At 48.5% G+C, this 17,094-nt stretch overlaps 2 protein-coding genes across 9 annotated transcripts in view; both read right to left on the bottom strand.

Annotated features, from left to right (window-relative positions):
• Positions 1–2,221: 2,221 nt before the first annotated feature.
• LOC101170005 lies at positions 2,222–8,257 on the bottom strand. Its single transcript, XM_004085540.4, has 7 exons — positions 7,568–8,257; positions 6,863–7,007; positions 6,687–6,782; positions 4,980–5,124; positions 4,763–4,908; positions 4,473–4,612; positions 2,222–2,724 (listed from the first exon to the last, which is right to left on the bottom strand). Exons 1-7 carry the CDS (start codon positions 7,665–7,667, stop codon positions 2,576–2,578), a joined length of 921 nt encoding a protein of 306 aa, XP_004085588.3. The 5' UTR covers positions 7,668–8,257; the 3' UTR covers positions 2,222–2,575.
• Positions 8,258–8,661: 404 nt separating this feature from the next.
• Positions 8,662–17,094, bottom strand: part of depdc5 (DEP domain containing 5) — a 30,586-nt gene continuing 22,153 nt past the window's right edge. For 7 of the 8 annotated variants that reach the window (XM_023964806.1, XM_023964804.1, XM_023964809.1 and 4 more), the window contains 8 exons: positions 15,182–15,314; positions 14,544–14,643; positions 14,203–14,442; positions 12,520–12,689; positions 12,143–12,314; positions 12,010–12,070; positions 11,566–11,648; positions 8,662–11,488 (listed from right to left, as the gene is read on the bottom strand). In XM_023964806.1, coding sequence (XP_023820574.1) covers positions 11,190–11,488; positions 11,566–11,648; positions 12,010–12,070; positions 12,143–12,314; positions 12,520–12,689; positions 14,203–14,442; positions 14,544–14,643; positions 15,182–15,314 — 1,258 coding nt within the window. In that variant the 3' untranslated portion in view covers positions 8,662–11,189. The remainder of the gene's footprint in view (positions 11,489–11,565; positions 11,649–12,009; positions 12,071–12,142; positions 12,315–12,519; positions 12,690–14,202; positions 14,443–14,543; positions 14,644–15,181; positions 15,315–17,094) is intronic. The other variant, XM_023964810.1, reaches the window with a different exon arrangement.

Genomic DNA, 17,094 nt, shown 5'->3' with positions numbered 1-17,094 from the left:
ATGACCATACGAATGACCACAACACGAGTGACACCACGAATGACCACAACACAAGTGACACCACGAATGACCCCAACACGAATGACCCCAACACGAATGACCCACGAATGAACCCAACACGAGTGACAACATGAATGACCACACGAATGACCCCAACACGAATGACCACAACACGAATGAACCCAACACGAGTGACAACACGAATGACCACACGAATGACCCCAACACGAATGAACCCAACACGAATGACCCCAACACGAATGACCACACGAATGACCACAACACGAATGACCCCAACACGAATGACCCCAACACGAGTGACAACACGAATTACCACACGAATGACCCCAACACGAATGACCACAACACGAATGACCCTAACACGAGTGACAACACGAATGACCACAAGAATGACCCCAACACGAATGACCACACGAATGACCCCAACACGAATGACCCCGACACTAATGACCACAACACGAATGACCCCAACACGAATGATCCCAACACGAATAACCACGAGAATGACCCCAACACTAATGACCACAACACGAATGACCCCAAAACGAATGACCCCAACACGAGTGACAACATAACGAGTGACAACAACACGAGTGACAACACGAATGACCCCAACACGAGTGACAACATAACGAGTGACAACAACACAAGTGACAACAACACGAATGACCACAACAGGAATGACCCCAAAACGAATAACCACAACACGAATGACCACAACACGAATGACCCCAAAACGAATGACCACAACACGAATGACCCCAACAGGAATGACCACAACACGAATGACCCCAACACGAAAGACCCCAACACGAATGACCACACGAAAGACCACAACACGAATGACCCCAACACGAATGACCATACGAATGACCACAACACGAGTGACACCACGAATGACCACAACACAAGTGACACCACGAATGACCCCAACACGAATGACCCCAACACGAATGACCCACGAATGAACCCAACACGAGTGACAACATGAATGACCACACGAATGACCCCAACACGAATGACCACAACACGGATGACCCCAACACGAGTGACAACACGAATGACCACACGAATGACCCCAACACGAATGAACCCAACACGAATGACCCCAACACGAATGACCACACGAATGACCCCAACACGAATGACCCCAACATGAATGACCCCAACACGAGTGACAACACGAATGACCCCAACATGAATGACCACAACACGAATGACCCTAACACGAGTGACAACACGAATGACCACAAGAATGACCCCAACACGAATGACCACACGAATGACCCCAACACGAATGACCCCAACACTAATGACCCCAACACTAATGACCACAACACGAATGACCCCAACACGAATGATCCCAACACGAATAACCACGAGAATGACCCCAACACTAATGACCACAACACGAATGACCCCAAAACGAATGACCCCAACACGAGTGACAACATAACGAATGACAACAACACGAGTGACAACACGAATGACCCCAACACGAGTGACAACATAACGAGTGACAACAACACAAGTGACAACAACATGAATGACCACAACACGAATGACCACAACACGAATGACCCCAAAACGAATGACCACAACACGAATGACCCCAACAGGAATGACCACAACACGAATGACCACAACAGGAATGACCACAACAGGAATGACCCCAAAACGAATGACCACAACACGAATGACCCCAACACGAGTGACAACATGAATGACCACAACACGAATGACCCCAACACGAGTGACAACACGAATGACCACACGAATGACCCCAACACGAATGACCACACGAATGACCCCAACACTAGTGACAACATAACGAGTGAGAACAACACGAGTGACAACACGAATGACCACACGAATGACCCCAAAACAAATAACCACACGAATGACAACACGAATGACCACAACACGAATGACAACACGAATGACCACACGAATGACCCCAACACGAATGACCCCAACACGAGTGACAAAAACACGAGTGACAACAACACGAGTGACCCCAACACGAATGACCCCAACACGAATGACCACACGAATGACCACAACACGAATGACCCCAACACGAATGACCACAACACGAATGACCCCAACAGGAATGACCACAACACGAATGACCACAACAGGAATGACCACAACAGGAATGACCCCAAAACGAATGACCACAACACGAATGACCACAAAATAAAAGACAAGCAACATTTATTGAACAGAAAGAGTGTAACGTTTGTTTCCTTCAGCAGCATCGAATGAAAGAGACGAAATGTTTTTTTTTGACATTTCATTCTAGACTGTTGTGGTGTTTAAGTACAAAAGAATAAAAATCATACATAAGGCTGAATAGGTTAATAGGTTGTTTTACATGAGGAAGCCATAAATGCTGCAGATTAAGAGCGCAGAAAGCTGGAGGCTGTGATTAAAGGACCGTCAGAGCTCCTCCTCTGGTTTCTTCTCTCCACCCAAACAGAGTCTCATTTCATAAGGGGTTCCACCTTCCGGTCGGGACGGAAGTCCTGCGATGACGTAGCAGGTCGTCCCCTCAGGAAAGGGCCTTGTCCCGACTGCCGTCGAGCGGGGACACCATCAGCCGAGCAGAACCTGGCGAGTACAGCGGGCGCCACTTGTTCCTCCAGATGACCGTGAAAATCCGAGAGATGAAGAGGATGCAGGCCAGAACCAGCAGAACCACTGATGAGACAAGAAGCGGATCTGTTTAAAGAGAGCGGTCCTCAGATAAAAACGTTCTGAACACGCAAAGGTGCTCGGAGACCGTGTGGTCAGCTATCCTGACAGAGCTGGAGTTCCTTCAGCCTCTCTGCAGGTCCGGTTCTCTCTCTGCTGGACCTCAGACCTCAGACCTCCTTCCTAAAGTTTCTGAATTTTATTTTTCTGGGGGGAGGGTCTATTTATTACACCAGAACTCACATTTACGCATATTTGGCCTGCATTTCTTTGATTGACAGGCGTCTTTCCTTCCCTTTGTCTGGCTCAGTTTCTGAGTGCTTTAAGGTGGGTGGAGTAAACTACAGTCAATAAGCTCCACCCACTTCTGCCTGAATATTTTAACATCAATGTTTGGAAAAAATACTACTCAAAAATATGTTTAGGACAGAATTATTTACTTCTGGCTTGGTTCTGTGTGGATGATGTCAGAAACTATAGGTCCTGTGTCTAAGGCCGCATTTACACTGCAGGTCTTGATGCCCATATCGGATTTTCTGACTATATCCGATTTTTATCTGCTTACATCGTCTTTTAAAAGTGACCCGTATCCGATTTTTGCATTTACACTATACAATGCTGAAACTATCAAACGTAGACGTTCTGAGGACTACGTCGCAGTATTTCCGCCCTCCGCGGACCTCTTTCTGACTTTTGTGATTGCGGTTGTCATGGAGGCAAGGCGGCGACAGAAGGAGGCGTTGCCTTGGGCGCTCCTGAGGGGATGCATGGGGGAGTAAAAGGAGGGCTGCTCGGCTTTCTCTGAGTTCTGAATGAGGAAGTGTTTGCAGACATGCTGTACTAACAGTTTGATTCAAGTGTTGAACCTTTCCTGCGCGATGACTTCTCTTTTACGACCGTGGTCAGAAACGAACAGGAGATTTCCTCGGGGTCCACTTTTCTGTTCTGAACCCTCAGCCTCCAGAGTGGGTTAAGAAAGACTCCAAAACTTTTGGGCGAGACACCTTCTTTTTAATTTACGGTTCTCCGTCAGTCCCCCGCTCTGCGCTCACACCCGCTCTTCTCTCCTTACACACGCAAGCACGCGCGCGCGCGCGCACGCACGCACGCACACACACACACACGGTCCCCATCATACACGCCCCCCAAAGAAATAAACGGCTTCTAGCCTGTTCCATAGCAACGGTGTCCCGCTTCATTAGTTACCGTTTGGGTCCGGACCGGACATAACAGCGGTTTCCAACTACGTTCTGAAGCCTGAGGCTGAAAGGTAACACGCTGACAGCAAAATCAGCGCACAAAAGTACCTTAATAAGTCATGTGATCTCAGTTGGTGGTGTCCTGAGTTGATGTCACTGACGTACGACTCGCATTTACTGGGGAATATCCGATTTGTTTGCTTACATGGCACACGCAAATGCACGTATCCGATTCGTTTCCGATTTATTTCCACATATGAGAGAGGCCTGTATCCGATCTGAGAAAAACGGAATCCATGCCCGTTTGTCCTGCTTACACTTTCACCGGTCATATCCGATCTGTGCCAAATGAGAGGAAAAAATCGGAATTGGGTCACTTGAACCATGCAGTGTAAATGCGGCCTAAATGTTTAGTTAGAGAGACACTCAAGAGTCCAAATGATGCTGTGAAGGTGTCCAGCAGCAGATGGAGGTTCTCCTCCTGCTCGGTCTTCATAAACCAGCCTCGGGGAATCTCTGCGACATCAGGACTGGAGGAAAACGGCGGAAACTCACCCATGAACACAGAATTCGGAGTGGGATCCGCCACGCTGAAGTGTTTATAGACATTCCCAACGAGAGCCACGATCACCACTGGATACACTGTGATGATGTTACGAACCCAGCGGTCCAGAACCCAGTTCTCCAGGATAAACCTGAGCAGAACCACAGAGGACGTCCCACACTTTATCCTCCCAAATAAAACCCAGGGATAGTCAGACGTCTGCTGATGCAGAGAAATGCTTCACAGCCTCGTCTGCTAATATCTAATGAAGGCGGTTCTGGTTCAGAACAGTCGATCTTACCAGCCCGCCACCTCAGCAAACAGGATGCACAGAGATGCGGTTGCTGCTGTGCTCTTGTTCACATTCCACAGGTGAAGAACCAGAGAAAAGTTTATGAGAGAAGCAACAGAAGTCCATGTTGTGTAGACGGCCAAGCCATTCTGGACCTGGAAACAACCAGCAGAACGGTCACTGCAGGGATCAGAGCCGACTAGGGTCCGTAGGCGTGCAGTCCTACCAGCAGGATGAGAGAGGCCAGGTCTTTTCCGTGGTATCTCTTCAGCCACAAACCATAATAGTCTGTGGCAGAGCAGCAGAAGAACAAGGCGCTGAAGTTGGTGATGACCATCAGCAGCAACACAACCATGGCAACTAGCATTAACCTGCAGCACAAAGAGCAGAGAGCCTGAGCAAGTCTGTTGCAGTCTGGTATAGTCTTGTCCAGTCTGATCCGGTGGAGTCTTGTCCAGTCTGGTATAGTCTTGTCCAGTCTGGTCCGGTGCAGTCTGGTCCAGTCTGGTGAAGTCTGGTCCAGTCTTTTTAGTCTGGTCCTGTCTGGTCCAGTCTAGTCAGGTCTGGTTCAATGTGGTCCAAATCTGATCCAGTCTGGTGCAGTCTAGTCCAATCTGGTCCAAAAATTCAGTCTGGTCATGCATAGTCCAGTCTGGTCCAATCTGGTCCAGTCTGGTGCAGTCTGGTCCAGACTAGTCCAGTTTGGTCCAGTCTGGTCTAGTTTGGTGCAGTCTGGTCCAGTCTAGTCAGGTCTGGTTCATTGTAGTCCAATCTTATCCCGTCTGGTGCAGTCTAGTCCAATCTGGTCCAAAAATTCAGTCTAGTCCAGTCTGGTCCAATCTAGTCCAGAGTTCAGTCTTGGCTGCTGCAGATGCAGATATCATCAGCGAGGCTAATCACAACAGCGGGTAACTAGCTCCATCTCTGTTCAGCAGACAGTTCGGTCAATTCTGTGGGTTTCGTCCAAGAGGACATTTTTATTCTCCTCCAACAGTCATGAGCAAATGTTTACGTCCTGAAACTGAGACGAAACAGCCTGTTGTCTCTAAATAATATTTGTTTAAAATCATAAATAAAATGTTGCAGTCTACCATAAACACAAGCAAGTGGCCGTTCCAATGTGGTGAGCTCATCATCCAGTGTTTATGGGAAGCAGCTGCTGTGTGGAAAGCTCATCAAAACTGGATCTGAATGTTCTGTGGAGAAAACATGGAAACACTCATCGTTCTGTCAGCTTCGCCAGGAATCAGGAGTTCACCCAGGGTCAGATCAGGGGTGTGGAGCCATGTTGAGGTTGGACAGCACTGTGCTGTTGTGTCTGTGCTGTTCACTGCTCGACTTTGTGTTGCATTCAAATGCGTGGGACTCAACCCTTCATGTAACGTGCAGGTTTTACTGCAAAGTGACCGTTTCTGCACAGAAGCAGACGGATCTCGCTGCTGGAGCAGACTTCTTTAAACTGCATCCACTGCCGGGTTGATGGAGTTTTTTGTGGAACATGTTTTTCTACAGTTCCCTTTTTTATTTTTTAAGGTAGTTTTATTTCAGGTTTGTATGTTTTTTCAGCAGCTGTTTTCCATGGCGCTGGATGACGTCACGCGGTCAGAGGAACTAAAGACCTGCTGGGAGCTAATCCTCCTCCTTAACGTGTTTGTTTGTGGTTTGGATGGAGGACAGGCTTCTGTCACGCAAAAACAACAAAACACAGACGTTCTGCAGCCTCTTTCTGCTGCTTCGTTTGTCCTTCATCCTTTAGCTGGGAATTTCAGGGGCCGGCTCCGCTACCTCTGTTGCTTTCGTTCAAGAACTATTATGGGATACGTTGCAAGCTTTTGGTGCGGTTGTGGCTCTGCCCGGATGAAGGTTTGTGGTCCTACATGCTCCTGTGGAGTGAGGTGCGTTTTCTCGTGCCAGAAAATAACAGAAGACATACTCCCTGTCCCACAGGAGAAGCCACGTGACGTTCAGGAGCATGTTGAACAGCCAGGAGAAGTGAAAGCCAAAGGGCAGCAGATACTGAGCCCAGGTCCTGTTCAGAGACACCGGAAACATCAGACGAGCAGAAACTTTAGGCTACAGCAGCAAATCCTCTGTGTGGCGTTTACTGACCCTCTGAAAGCTAATGACGTGACATAAATGACCATCAGAGTCAACCACGTATAGATGACCCCCCAGATGGAGAAGGTCCATCCAGCTGGAGTGATGTCCGTCTCGTATCGAGCAGAAACATTTCCTGTACTGTAGTGGAATGGACCTGGAAGAAAGAATGAGATCCTGATCAATGAGATCCTGATCAGAGATCCTGACCAATAAGATCCCGACCAATGAGATCCTGACCAATGAGATCCTGACCAACAAGATCCTGACCAACGAGATGCTGACCAACATGAACCTGATCAACGAGATCCTGACCAACAAGAACCTGATCAATGAGATCCTGACCAATGAGATCCTGACCAACAGGTTCGGTTCCGTGGACCTGCAGTGGAGCTGATCTTTCATTTCTGGGAAGAAGCGTCACGGTCCTGAACGGACTCTCCGGTTCCTCTGCCTTAAGGGAAATTCGGAGTCTGCGCTCCTAAACAGGAAACAGTGAACTGGGTCTGATGCCACACCCACTCCTGCAGGAATGTTCCGACACCGACGGAACCAGAACCGAACTGCAGCGCCCCCCCCCCCCCTGTTCTTCTTTCATGACTTTTCTTAAAGTTTCTAAAGTGTCAATGTTATGTAAGCAGCACGCGGATATGAGCGCGTAACAAATAAAAAAAAAGAATCCCCAAAAAGTTTTGAGGCGCGTGCGGCGCATCTCACCTCTGCCCGCTCCAGCCAGCGCGTTCACGACCAGAACCCCCACGAACAGGAGCGCGCACAGCAGGATGACGGCGATCCGGGCCCAGCTATTCTGCTTCATGGTTCCTGACGGTTCCGGAGCTCTCAGTCCTCTGACACTGTGGCCGCGCCCGCACTGCTTATGTCACGCACGGATCCTGTTAACGGCCGGCTTTACGGTAAAGACACACCTTCAAAATAAAAGCCTCGCCGCTGAAATGTTTTTCGAAAACTTAGAAATATTACTATAGTGATGTGTGTGCAGCACGTCAGAGCAAAACTGATGAGATGTAAGGCATCCACCTAAGCCTTGCTGAGGGGCCTGTAGTCACATCCCAATAGTGTCAGTGATCCCATTTAAATACTTTAATCATTATTTTGAATGTTCATACAGACTCTTTGTTCAACATTTTCTAGAAATGTCCTGAGCTGTTTTGTGGAAAGTAGATTTTTATCTGAAAGGGTTTTTCTCCCGTAATTCCTGGTATAAAATGTTGTTTTTGAACCGGATCCAGAACATACCAGAGGATCCAGTTTTTCTGAGGCTGATGAGAGACAGATGGATTCCAGCTCACAGACCCTCAGAACAAACCAGACTGTCAGTGGCGATTTCTGTAACCCTTGTGCTTTCTTAGATGACCCCACCCTTGCATTGACGTGTTCTCCCTACCATGACAAAGGTGGATAAAGGTGGAAAGATTTCATGTAATCCATGGACACCAGTGAAGATCACAAATCATTGAAGAAAAAGGGTTCAGAGCACTGTCTAGTGGGTCTAGATGACCCAACTCCCAATGTTAAAGTGCGTAGGATAGCACAAGGGTTAAGACTGCAAGGGAAGCTCGGCTTCCCTTATAATGTCACAAACTTAATGGTCAAATATGTACTATTGTATTAACATTTTATTGACTAAAAATGTGTTAGAAAACGTTCATCTCAAAGACGAGTTCATTCAGACTCAGTTACATATAGCAGGTCGGCTGACTGGATTTCCTTCTCATACATTCCCACAGCATCACAGTGCATTTCCCTATTGAAGCCCTGCGTCCATTGACTTCAATGGGGCTGCTTTGAACTTTTTTTTTTTCAGCGCTTCAAAACTAGACGGTCATTGGATAAACGCTGCGATTATGTCCCACCCATGGACGCTCAGCGTCTCTGGGGGTGAATGGGGAGTGGGCTGGCCCGGACTGGAGGGGCTGATTGGAGGGTCTGTTGAAAGACTGCATCTCCTTTTGACTGACAGTGATTCTGTACTATAAGGAATCACTGAAGCTATTCGCGCTCAGTCCCATCACGGATTTCTCAAGCTCAGTTGAAATAAAAAACTGCTGCAACCTATTTCTTTGATATTTGCTTGGCGAAATTGCTTGATTTTCATCATACATTTCACACAATTATACACCACATTCCTTGTTTCAGTTTTACAGAGTTTAATATTTCTTTTTAGATCATTCATTCATTCATATAACGTTAGTAGGCTAGGCTAGCGTCGTGGGTGAAACTGCACACGATGGCAGACGGTGCTAATATTGTCGACCTGATTTTGGCGAAGCCATTTGAAAGTGTTCCTTACGAGACAAAACTTTGAATTTAACAGCAGGGCAGATCAACACCTAAGATTGATTTAGTGCAAAAGATAGGGAAAAATAACAGGTCTTTCCAGCTCTCCTGGTATGACAAAGTTAGCTGGCTGAATGGAAGTGCTGTGATAAATAAATACTGCTGGCCATGCCTCTTGATGAAACCATCTCACGGGTGTGGGGTTTGGAGATCTGTCTAACTTTGACAGGGCATATAAAAGACATGAAAAGAGCGAGGAACACGTGAGTGCATGTGCAAGATGAAGTTGCATGGGCAGGATCAGAGCTTCCCCTCTGACAGACCAGTAGCCGCCACTGCATACGGTTGGGTCAGATCTAAACTCTGCTTCTGAATCCAGTTTGGAGACGATCAATCTCAAAAAACCCAAAGATGCTCAGAGTGTTTGTGGAAACCACGTGGGTTGGTCTACAGCCGTCTTCTCCACAGTGAATGCACCAACAGTAACCCAAGTAAAAGAGAACAACTTGGTTCTGAGTCGAAACTATTATTTAGACGATGACTGTCTTTTACAGAGCCCCTAAAGGGACATGAAGAAGAAAACACTAACTGGTGCTCACCCGTTACTAACATCCATTAATACAAAAATACAAAGTAACTGGGGCGACGCAGACGTCTGGCTCCTCTGACTTCAAGTCAAGAAGGTCAAGTTCTTGTATAATCAGACGGACATGTTCTGTCCTTACCTGCAGTCCATTTTTAACGCACTTGGAATGCATCAACCGATATCCATGGAGTTTACCGGAGGACCTTAATTCTTCCTGATTAAAAGTGGTAACCGGATCTAAACTGTAAGCCCTGCATCGAAATAAACGCGTTTAAGATGGCGTTCAGAAATGAGATAGTTGTGGCGTGAGAAAGCAAAGCTGCAATCTCTTTGTAGACGAGTCCAAAAGCAAAGTAAAACTCAATCGGCTCCCGTAATACCATTTCCAGGTAACTTGGGGAAATGCCTCTGTGCGCCAACGACCACAAATGGCCAGATAGGAATCATGTTAGCCAGTTAGTAACAGGTGTGCAACTGTTACTAATTTTTTCTTTCGATGTCCCTTTAGGGGCTCCGTAGTCTTTCAATAGCCTGAGGTAAATAAACCAAAGTTTGAAGTCTCACTGAAATCGAGGGACGTGTTCTGCATTCTGTAGCTTTGTGAGTCTGCAGGAGGTTCTGGATCTGAGCAGCCGGGTGGATCCGCTCCACTGAGTGTTAGAGAACACAAACCTCATTTTGGATCAAACAGGAAGTTCCTGTTCCTCTGAAAGGGATGAGATGCTGCTCATGGAAAGAGCCTCATCATGAAGAGGGATGTCTCCAGAGACAGAGGTGAAGCGTCTGAACCACTGGTAACTAGCTAACTAGTTAACTAGCGGGGCCGTCTGGACTCCTACTTCTCTCTGCTGAGCCCTCGTCGACTGTTTTTATGACAGAACGTCTGAACTTTGACCACAGAGCAGATTATTGATGAGTTTTATTGTGAATATGATCCATGGTTACCGTGGTACTCCGGATATCCAGAATGTACCGTCCTCTGAATGTGTGAAGGTGGTCATGACAGCGTGAGACTGTGAGGCTCTGCAGGATCAGCCGTCATGTTTCCATCGGACCTTCACTTCCCTCCATTGAATCATCAGCTGATTGTCTTTCAGAGAAGAAGCTGTAAAATTCCAGGAAGAAAAGAAATTCTGGCTTTTAATCTTCATTAATAACACCGACACCTGGGAAATGCAGTCCGAACACTGAATGCAGTGGCAGCCTGCTCCTCACAGTGATGGTCGGTTGGTAGTCCTGGTTAGCTGGAGCCTTTCAGCTCGGCTGGGCGGGTTCAACCATTTGCAGCAGTGAGGCGAGTTCCTCACAGGAACATCGCCGGCGCTCTGCCTGCTGCAGTGCACACTCTCACAGCGGTTAGAGTCCAACGACAGTAGCAATAAAACCCATTTCTCACGACTTTCACACAGCAGAACTGGATGTGGGCTCCTCACGCTCCACATGTAGAGGACCCGGCTAGGGGGCGCTGGCGTTCATTTTCTCCTGACAGCTGTCCCACAGGTTCTGCAGCCTGTTGTCCTTGTTGGCGCAGAAGTCGGTGAAGTCTCGGAGCAGGCGGTCAGCCAGCCTCTCATCTCCCAGCAGTCCCGTCCTCCAGGCTTTGGTCAGCATGGTGTTGTAGGCCCAGTAGAAGCCCACCCTGTCCTCCCCCCCAAAGGGCCCCTGGCTGTTGGAGGTGGTGGAGTTCCTGCGCCTGCGCTGCTGCCCGCTGGAGTACTTCCTTTTGGAGTAGGGCAGCTGCAGAAAGACGGTGCCTAAAGGGACAGAAGAGTCGCGCCGTCATCCTTCCTGCAAACTGCAGCCGGCGGGGAGTTTCTGCTGCCGCCCAAACCTGTGACGTGGATGTACTGAGGCTTGCTCTCCGAGGGAAAGTTAAAGCCCGACGCAGAAAACTTGTCTTGAACAAAACCAAACCTTGACGAGAGGAAATAAAAGAATGAAAACAGTTTCTGAGAAGTCCCCCCGACCTGAAAGTGGCTTCAGGTCGAGTCCTGCACACCGAACCGGAAACTGTCGACTCATTTCTCAAGTTCTAAAAACACGAGAACTTCCTGCTGCTGCTGACCTGCTTTTCGTTGGAAATTCAGCATTTATTTCATCGGGCGTTCATAAGGTAACTCCGATTTTAAGTTCCTAACCAGCCACACCTGAATGTTAATTCAGGCTTCCTATCGGCTGACGATGTGGGAACAGAAGTAAAAGGCGGAGACTCTAGAGCTCCTCCCAGCTAACCTGCAGCAGACGAGCCCAGCAAAACATAAAAAGAAGCTTTAACCTGTACAGTATGGCCTCCTGAAAGAGCTGCATCCTCTCCCAGTACGTCTCCGGCTCAAAACCTGTTGGTTGCCATGGAAACAGCATGAGGCAGAGGTTCAGTGAAGATCCGAACCCACAGACGACACGCCCACCTTCAAACAGGCTGTCGCTGCTGTTCTTCAGCAGGCACTGGATGCACAGAGGGATGAAGAGGTGCGCCCTCAGCGGGTCGCCGTACAGGTAGGTCGTCAGGGCGAAAGGGACCTCCAGAACAGGAACCAGCAGGAAGCCGCAGGAGGCGGCTTTCCTGTGCCAGCCCTGAACCTGAAAGGAAGCAGCCCGCAGTCGAGAACGAGCCTTCTTCCAGCTAAACGTCATTAAAGACAACGAGAACATTTCTGATGAGGAGAAATCCTGAACAAAGAAGCTGCTCAGCCTCCAAAATGGGTTAAAGCAGCAGCTTCTCTGCTCAGGATCTGATGAAACGTCTCTAAGGTCAAGACGGAAGGAGGGCGGGGGCCACCGGTACCATCTCAAAGAGCACGGCCGCCGTCACCGCCATCCAGTGCAGCTTGATCTCAAAGGCGGCGTTCAGGGAGAAGTTGCCGTGGTAATAACAGCTGCACCACTCGGTGCGGTCGCTGCGGTTGTTGACGTCCACATCCAGCGTGACCGTCTTCTGCTCTGGGACGGTGGCAGCTGGAGGAAGAGGAACAGAGGAAGAGGAGAGAGACAGGAGACGGCATGAACGCTGGAAATGGGAGGAGCTTAGCGCCGCGTGGATGCTTGGACAGACGTCTGCGTTAGACTGTTTCACAGCAGGCAGTCGGCATCAGGAAACGGCCGAAGCAAATGAGTGACGGGTTGACCGGGACTCTTCCATGTGTCCATCCTAAAGCAGGACTGCTGAGCCCTCCAGGGGGGGGGGGGGGCACTGATCAGCTGACTCAGACATTTCCTCATACCGACTGAACAAACCGGATCCGGTAACCAGCAGCAGGAAGTGCAGAGAGAGCGGGAAAGCAGGCGGGGTGCATTAGAGCAGCTCACCCCCGACTCTTAAACTGATGTCGGTGTTTTGGACAGAAAACTGGACGATATCAGTTCTACAGAAGCCAAAAGCGGCGTATGTCATCCTGCTGCAGCTGGAGACGTCAGCTTCTCCTAAATGTGCACAAATCTGTCAGATGTCTATCTGGAGGAGCTTCAGCTGCTTCCCGTTGGTTACACACGCCTTTCCCAGCATGCTGATGAACCTTCAGAGCAGCAAATGACATCAGACAGCGGCTCAGATCAGTTTTCTGCCATCTAACTATCTGTTATCTGTCAGCAGTGAGACCTTCAGGCACAGCGGGGGAGACTGGCAAAGACTCAAGCAGCTGTTGAATGGAGACACAGAAAAAAAGAGGACTGAACCATTTTGAGTTCAGACACTTGTACATTCAGCCAACTTTAGAGTCCAGCTCTGATCATCTTCTGATCCGTCCCCAGTCGTCTTTTAGCCAAAAATCAAAAATCTGTGTCGCTTTCATAGGACATAGTTTCTGCAGAGCAGCAGGAGCCTGTTAGAAATTCACGTCTGAGTTGTGGGCGGGACAGTTGGTGCGGAAGTAAGCCTGCCCTCATTTCCCATCATGCCTTTGTTAAAACTCTCTGCTGTTAGCGATAGCAATTTTTTTGCACCGCTAATGTTAGCTGGGGGGGGGGGGGGGGGGGTGAGGGGCTGTAAGCTAGTGGGAGAGAGTAAACAGAGTGCTCTCAGTTATGGGTAACAGGAAGGGGACGGGCTTTCTTCCCCAACAGCTCAAAGGTAATTTCTGATGAACTCCTGAAACTATGTCCTAGAAAACGACATCAGGATGAAAAGACGACTGGGAACGCTTTGAAAAGGGATCAAAAGTGGGACTTTAAGGACTTCCTCATTCTTATATTGTGTCCCATTCAAGGCTGCTAGCGCTGGAACGCAGGTGGAGTTACAGGTGAAGGCTGAGGCTTCTGTTACAGTGTGGTGAGCTGAAAAGCAGGCGAGGACGCTACACCACAGCATGACAACACCACAGCATGCACCCCACACACCTCAGTACCACAGTTACCAGACTGCATGCACTTGTCACATGTGGCGATCACACGGGACACGATCTGGAGAAACTTGGGTGAAGGAGGAGGACATGGCTGCTGTGTGGAGTGGACTGGGGGGTCAGGCTGCGTATACCTAGCAGAGCGGCGGCCTGGCTGCGTCCTCCAAAGCTGCGGCTGAACGAGCTGTGCCTACTTGCATAGGAGGCCGGCCGACTAGGAAGCCAGGGCAGGAGGAAAGCTGGCAGATCTGAAGGCCGCCGCTCCTCCAACACGAAGGCCACCTCAAACCATTTCCTCTGGAACAGAGCGAAGTCCTCCGGAACCGTGGTGGACCAGCCGCCTCCTGCGGCGGCCGGGAGCTGCGTGGTCAGGCCTGTGGCGGAGAGAGCTGCATCAAGATCTGTCAGTAAAGATGCAGAAATCTGTCCACAGAAGACGAAGGAACAAGGGCTTGGTGTGTTCCGTCATAGTCACCATCCTTTTCACCGACAATCCTGTAGAAGTAGAAGCCATAGATAAAGCTGCGCATGGCGTCTCCTGAAGCATGAGCCACCAGGCCTTCATCCAGCATTTTCTGATCAAAGACAAAGACAAGACATCCAGCAGGTGAGAACCGATGGACAAGATCGTCCGGGTTTTATAAACCGTCATGGAAGAATTTGGACGGATTCGGTTTTTCTTGAAGTGACTGTGTTGTTTCAGGCGAGTTACAGTTTCTCCCTCCGAACCGTAGAGGTCACCGTGTCAGAATGATGATGTCATGGCTCGGTTCTACAGAACAAACATGCCGACGCCTCCTGACCCCTCAGGCCCACCAGGAACCCTCGGTCAGATTCCCCACAAGCTAAAAGCTACAGTCAGTCAGAGCAAAGGCTGTTCAGCATTTCCATAGAGTGCTTGGCTCATTTTTCATGGCCGACACGCGGCTGCACACTCCACCACAGCGTGCTCCTGACAACTGTGGCTCCATCCACAGTGGAGACAAAAAGGTTCAAAACAGCACAAAAAGTATTGACAAAGATGTGCTGAACACAACGGTTCAAACGTTTGAGTCTAATGTCTTCCTCGGTTGTGAATGTGTTTTCAGAGGTGCAGGAATCCATGTCTCCTACCTGCATGACATCCACTGCCATCCCATGTGTGGCCACACCCTCCACGTTGTTGACCAGCCAATGAACAACCTCAGAGCTGATGAAGCAGTGGGGTGGCAGACCCTTCTGCTCGGGGAGTAGCTGCACGCCCGTCCTGCAGCGTCAGAGCAAAAAGACATGGATGGTCTAAAAAAAAATGCAAATTAACCCCCAACCCCTAATTCGTACCCCTTAACCCCTAACTCATAACCCTTAACCCCTAACTCATCACCCTTAACCCCCAACTCATAACCCTTAACCCTTAACCCCTAACTCATAACTTTTAACCCCTAAACCCCTAACTCATAACCCTTAACCCCTAACTCATAACCCTTAACCCCTAAACCCCTAACTCATAACCCCTAAACCCCCTAACTCATAACCCCTTAACCCCTAAACCCATTAACTCATAACCCTTAACCCCTAACTCATAACCCTTAACCCCTAAACCCCCTAACTCATAACCCTTAACCCCCAAACCCCTAACTCATAACTTTTAACCCCTAAACCCCTAACTCATAACCCTTAACCCCTAAGTCATAACCCTTAACCCCTAAACCCCTCACTCATAACCCTTAACCCCTAAACCCCTAACTCATAACCCTCAACCCCTAAACCCCTAACTCATAAACCTTAACCCCTAACCCTCAACCCCTAAACCCCTAACTCATAACCCTTAACCCCTAACTCATAACCCTTAACCCCTAACTCATAACCCTTAACCCTTAACCCCTAACTCATAACCCTTAACCCCTAACTCATAACTTTTAACCCCTAAACCCCTAACTCATAACCTTTAACCCCTAACTCATCACCCTTAACCCCTAACTCATAACCCTTAAACCCCCTAACTCATAACCCTTAACCCCTAAACCCATTAACTCATAACCCTTAACCCCTAACTCATAACCCTTAACCCCTAAACCCCTAACTCATAACCCTTAACCCCCAAACCCCTAACTCATAACTTTTAACCCCTTAAACCCCTAACTCATAACCCTTAACCCCTAAATCATAACCCTTAACCCCTAAACCCCTCACTCATAACCCTTAACCCTTAAACCCCTAACTCATAACCCTCAACCCCTAAACCCCTAACTCATAAACCTTAACCCCTAACTCATAACCCTTAAACCCCTAACTCATAACCCTTAACCCCTAACTCATAACCCTTAACCCTTAACCCTTAACCCCTAACTCATAACTTTTAACCCCTAAACCCCTAACTCATAACCCTTAACCCCTAACTCATAACCCTTAACCCCTAAACCCCTAACTCATAACCCTTAACCCCTAACTCATAACCCTTAACCCCTAAACCCCTGACTCATCACCCTTAACCCCTAAACCCCTAACTCATAACCCTTAACCCCTAAACCCCTAACTCATAACCCTTAACCCCTAACTCATAACCCTTAACCCCTAACTCATAACCCTTAACCCCTAAACCCCTAACTCATAACCCTTAACCCCTAACTCATAACCCTTAACCCCTAAACCCCTAACTCATAACTCATAACCCTTAACCCCTAAACCCCTAACTCATAACCCTTAACCCCTAACTCATAACCCTTAACCCCTAAACCCCTAACTCATAACCCTTAACCCCTAAACCCTAACTCATAACCCTTGACCCCTAAACCCCTAACTCATAACCCTTGACCCCTAAACCCCTAACTCATAACCCTTAACCCCTAACTCATCACCCTTAACCCCTAACTCATCACCCTTAACCCGTAACTCATAACCCTTAACCCCTAACTCATCACCCTTAACCCCTAACTCATAACCCCTAACTCATAACTCTTAACCCCTAAACCCCAAACTCATAACCCTTAACCCTTAACCCCTAAACCCTTAACTCATAACCCTTAACCCCTAAACCCCTAACTCGT

Source organism: Oryzias latipes, chromosome 17, assembly GCF_002234675.1.
Source record: "Oryzias latipes chromosome 17, ASM223467v1".
NCBI classification, from domain to species: domain Eukaryota; kingdom Metazoa; phylum Chordata; class Actinopteri; order Beloniformes; family Adrianichthyidae; genus Oryzias; species Oryzias latipes.
The sequence above is the reverse complement of the archived record's forward strand: the minus strand, read 5'-3'. Positions and strand labels throughout refer to the sequence as shown.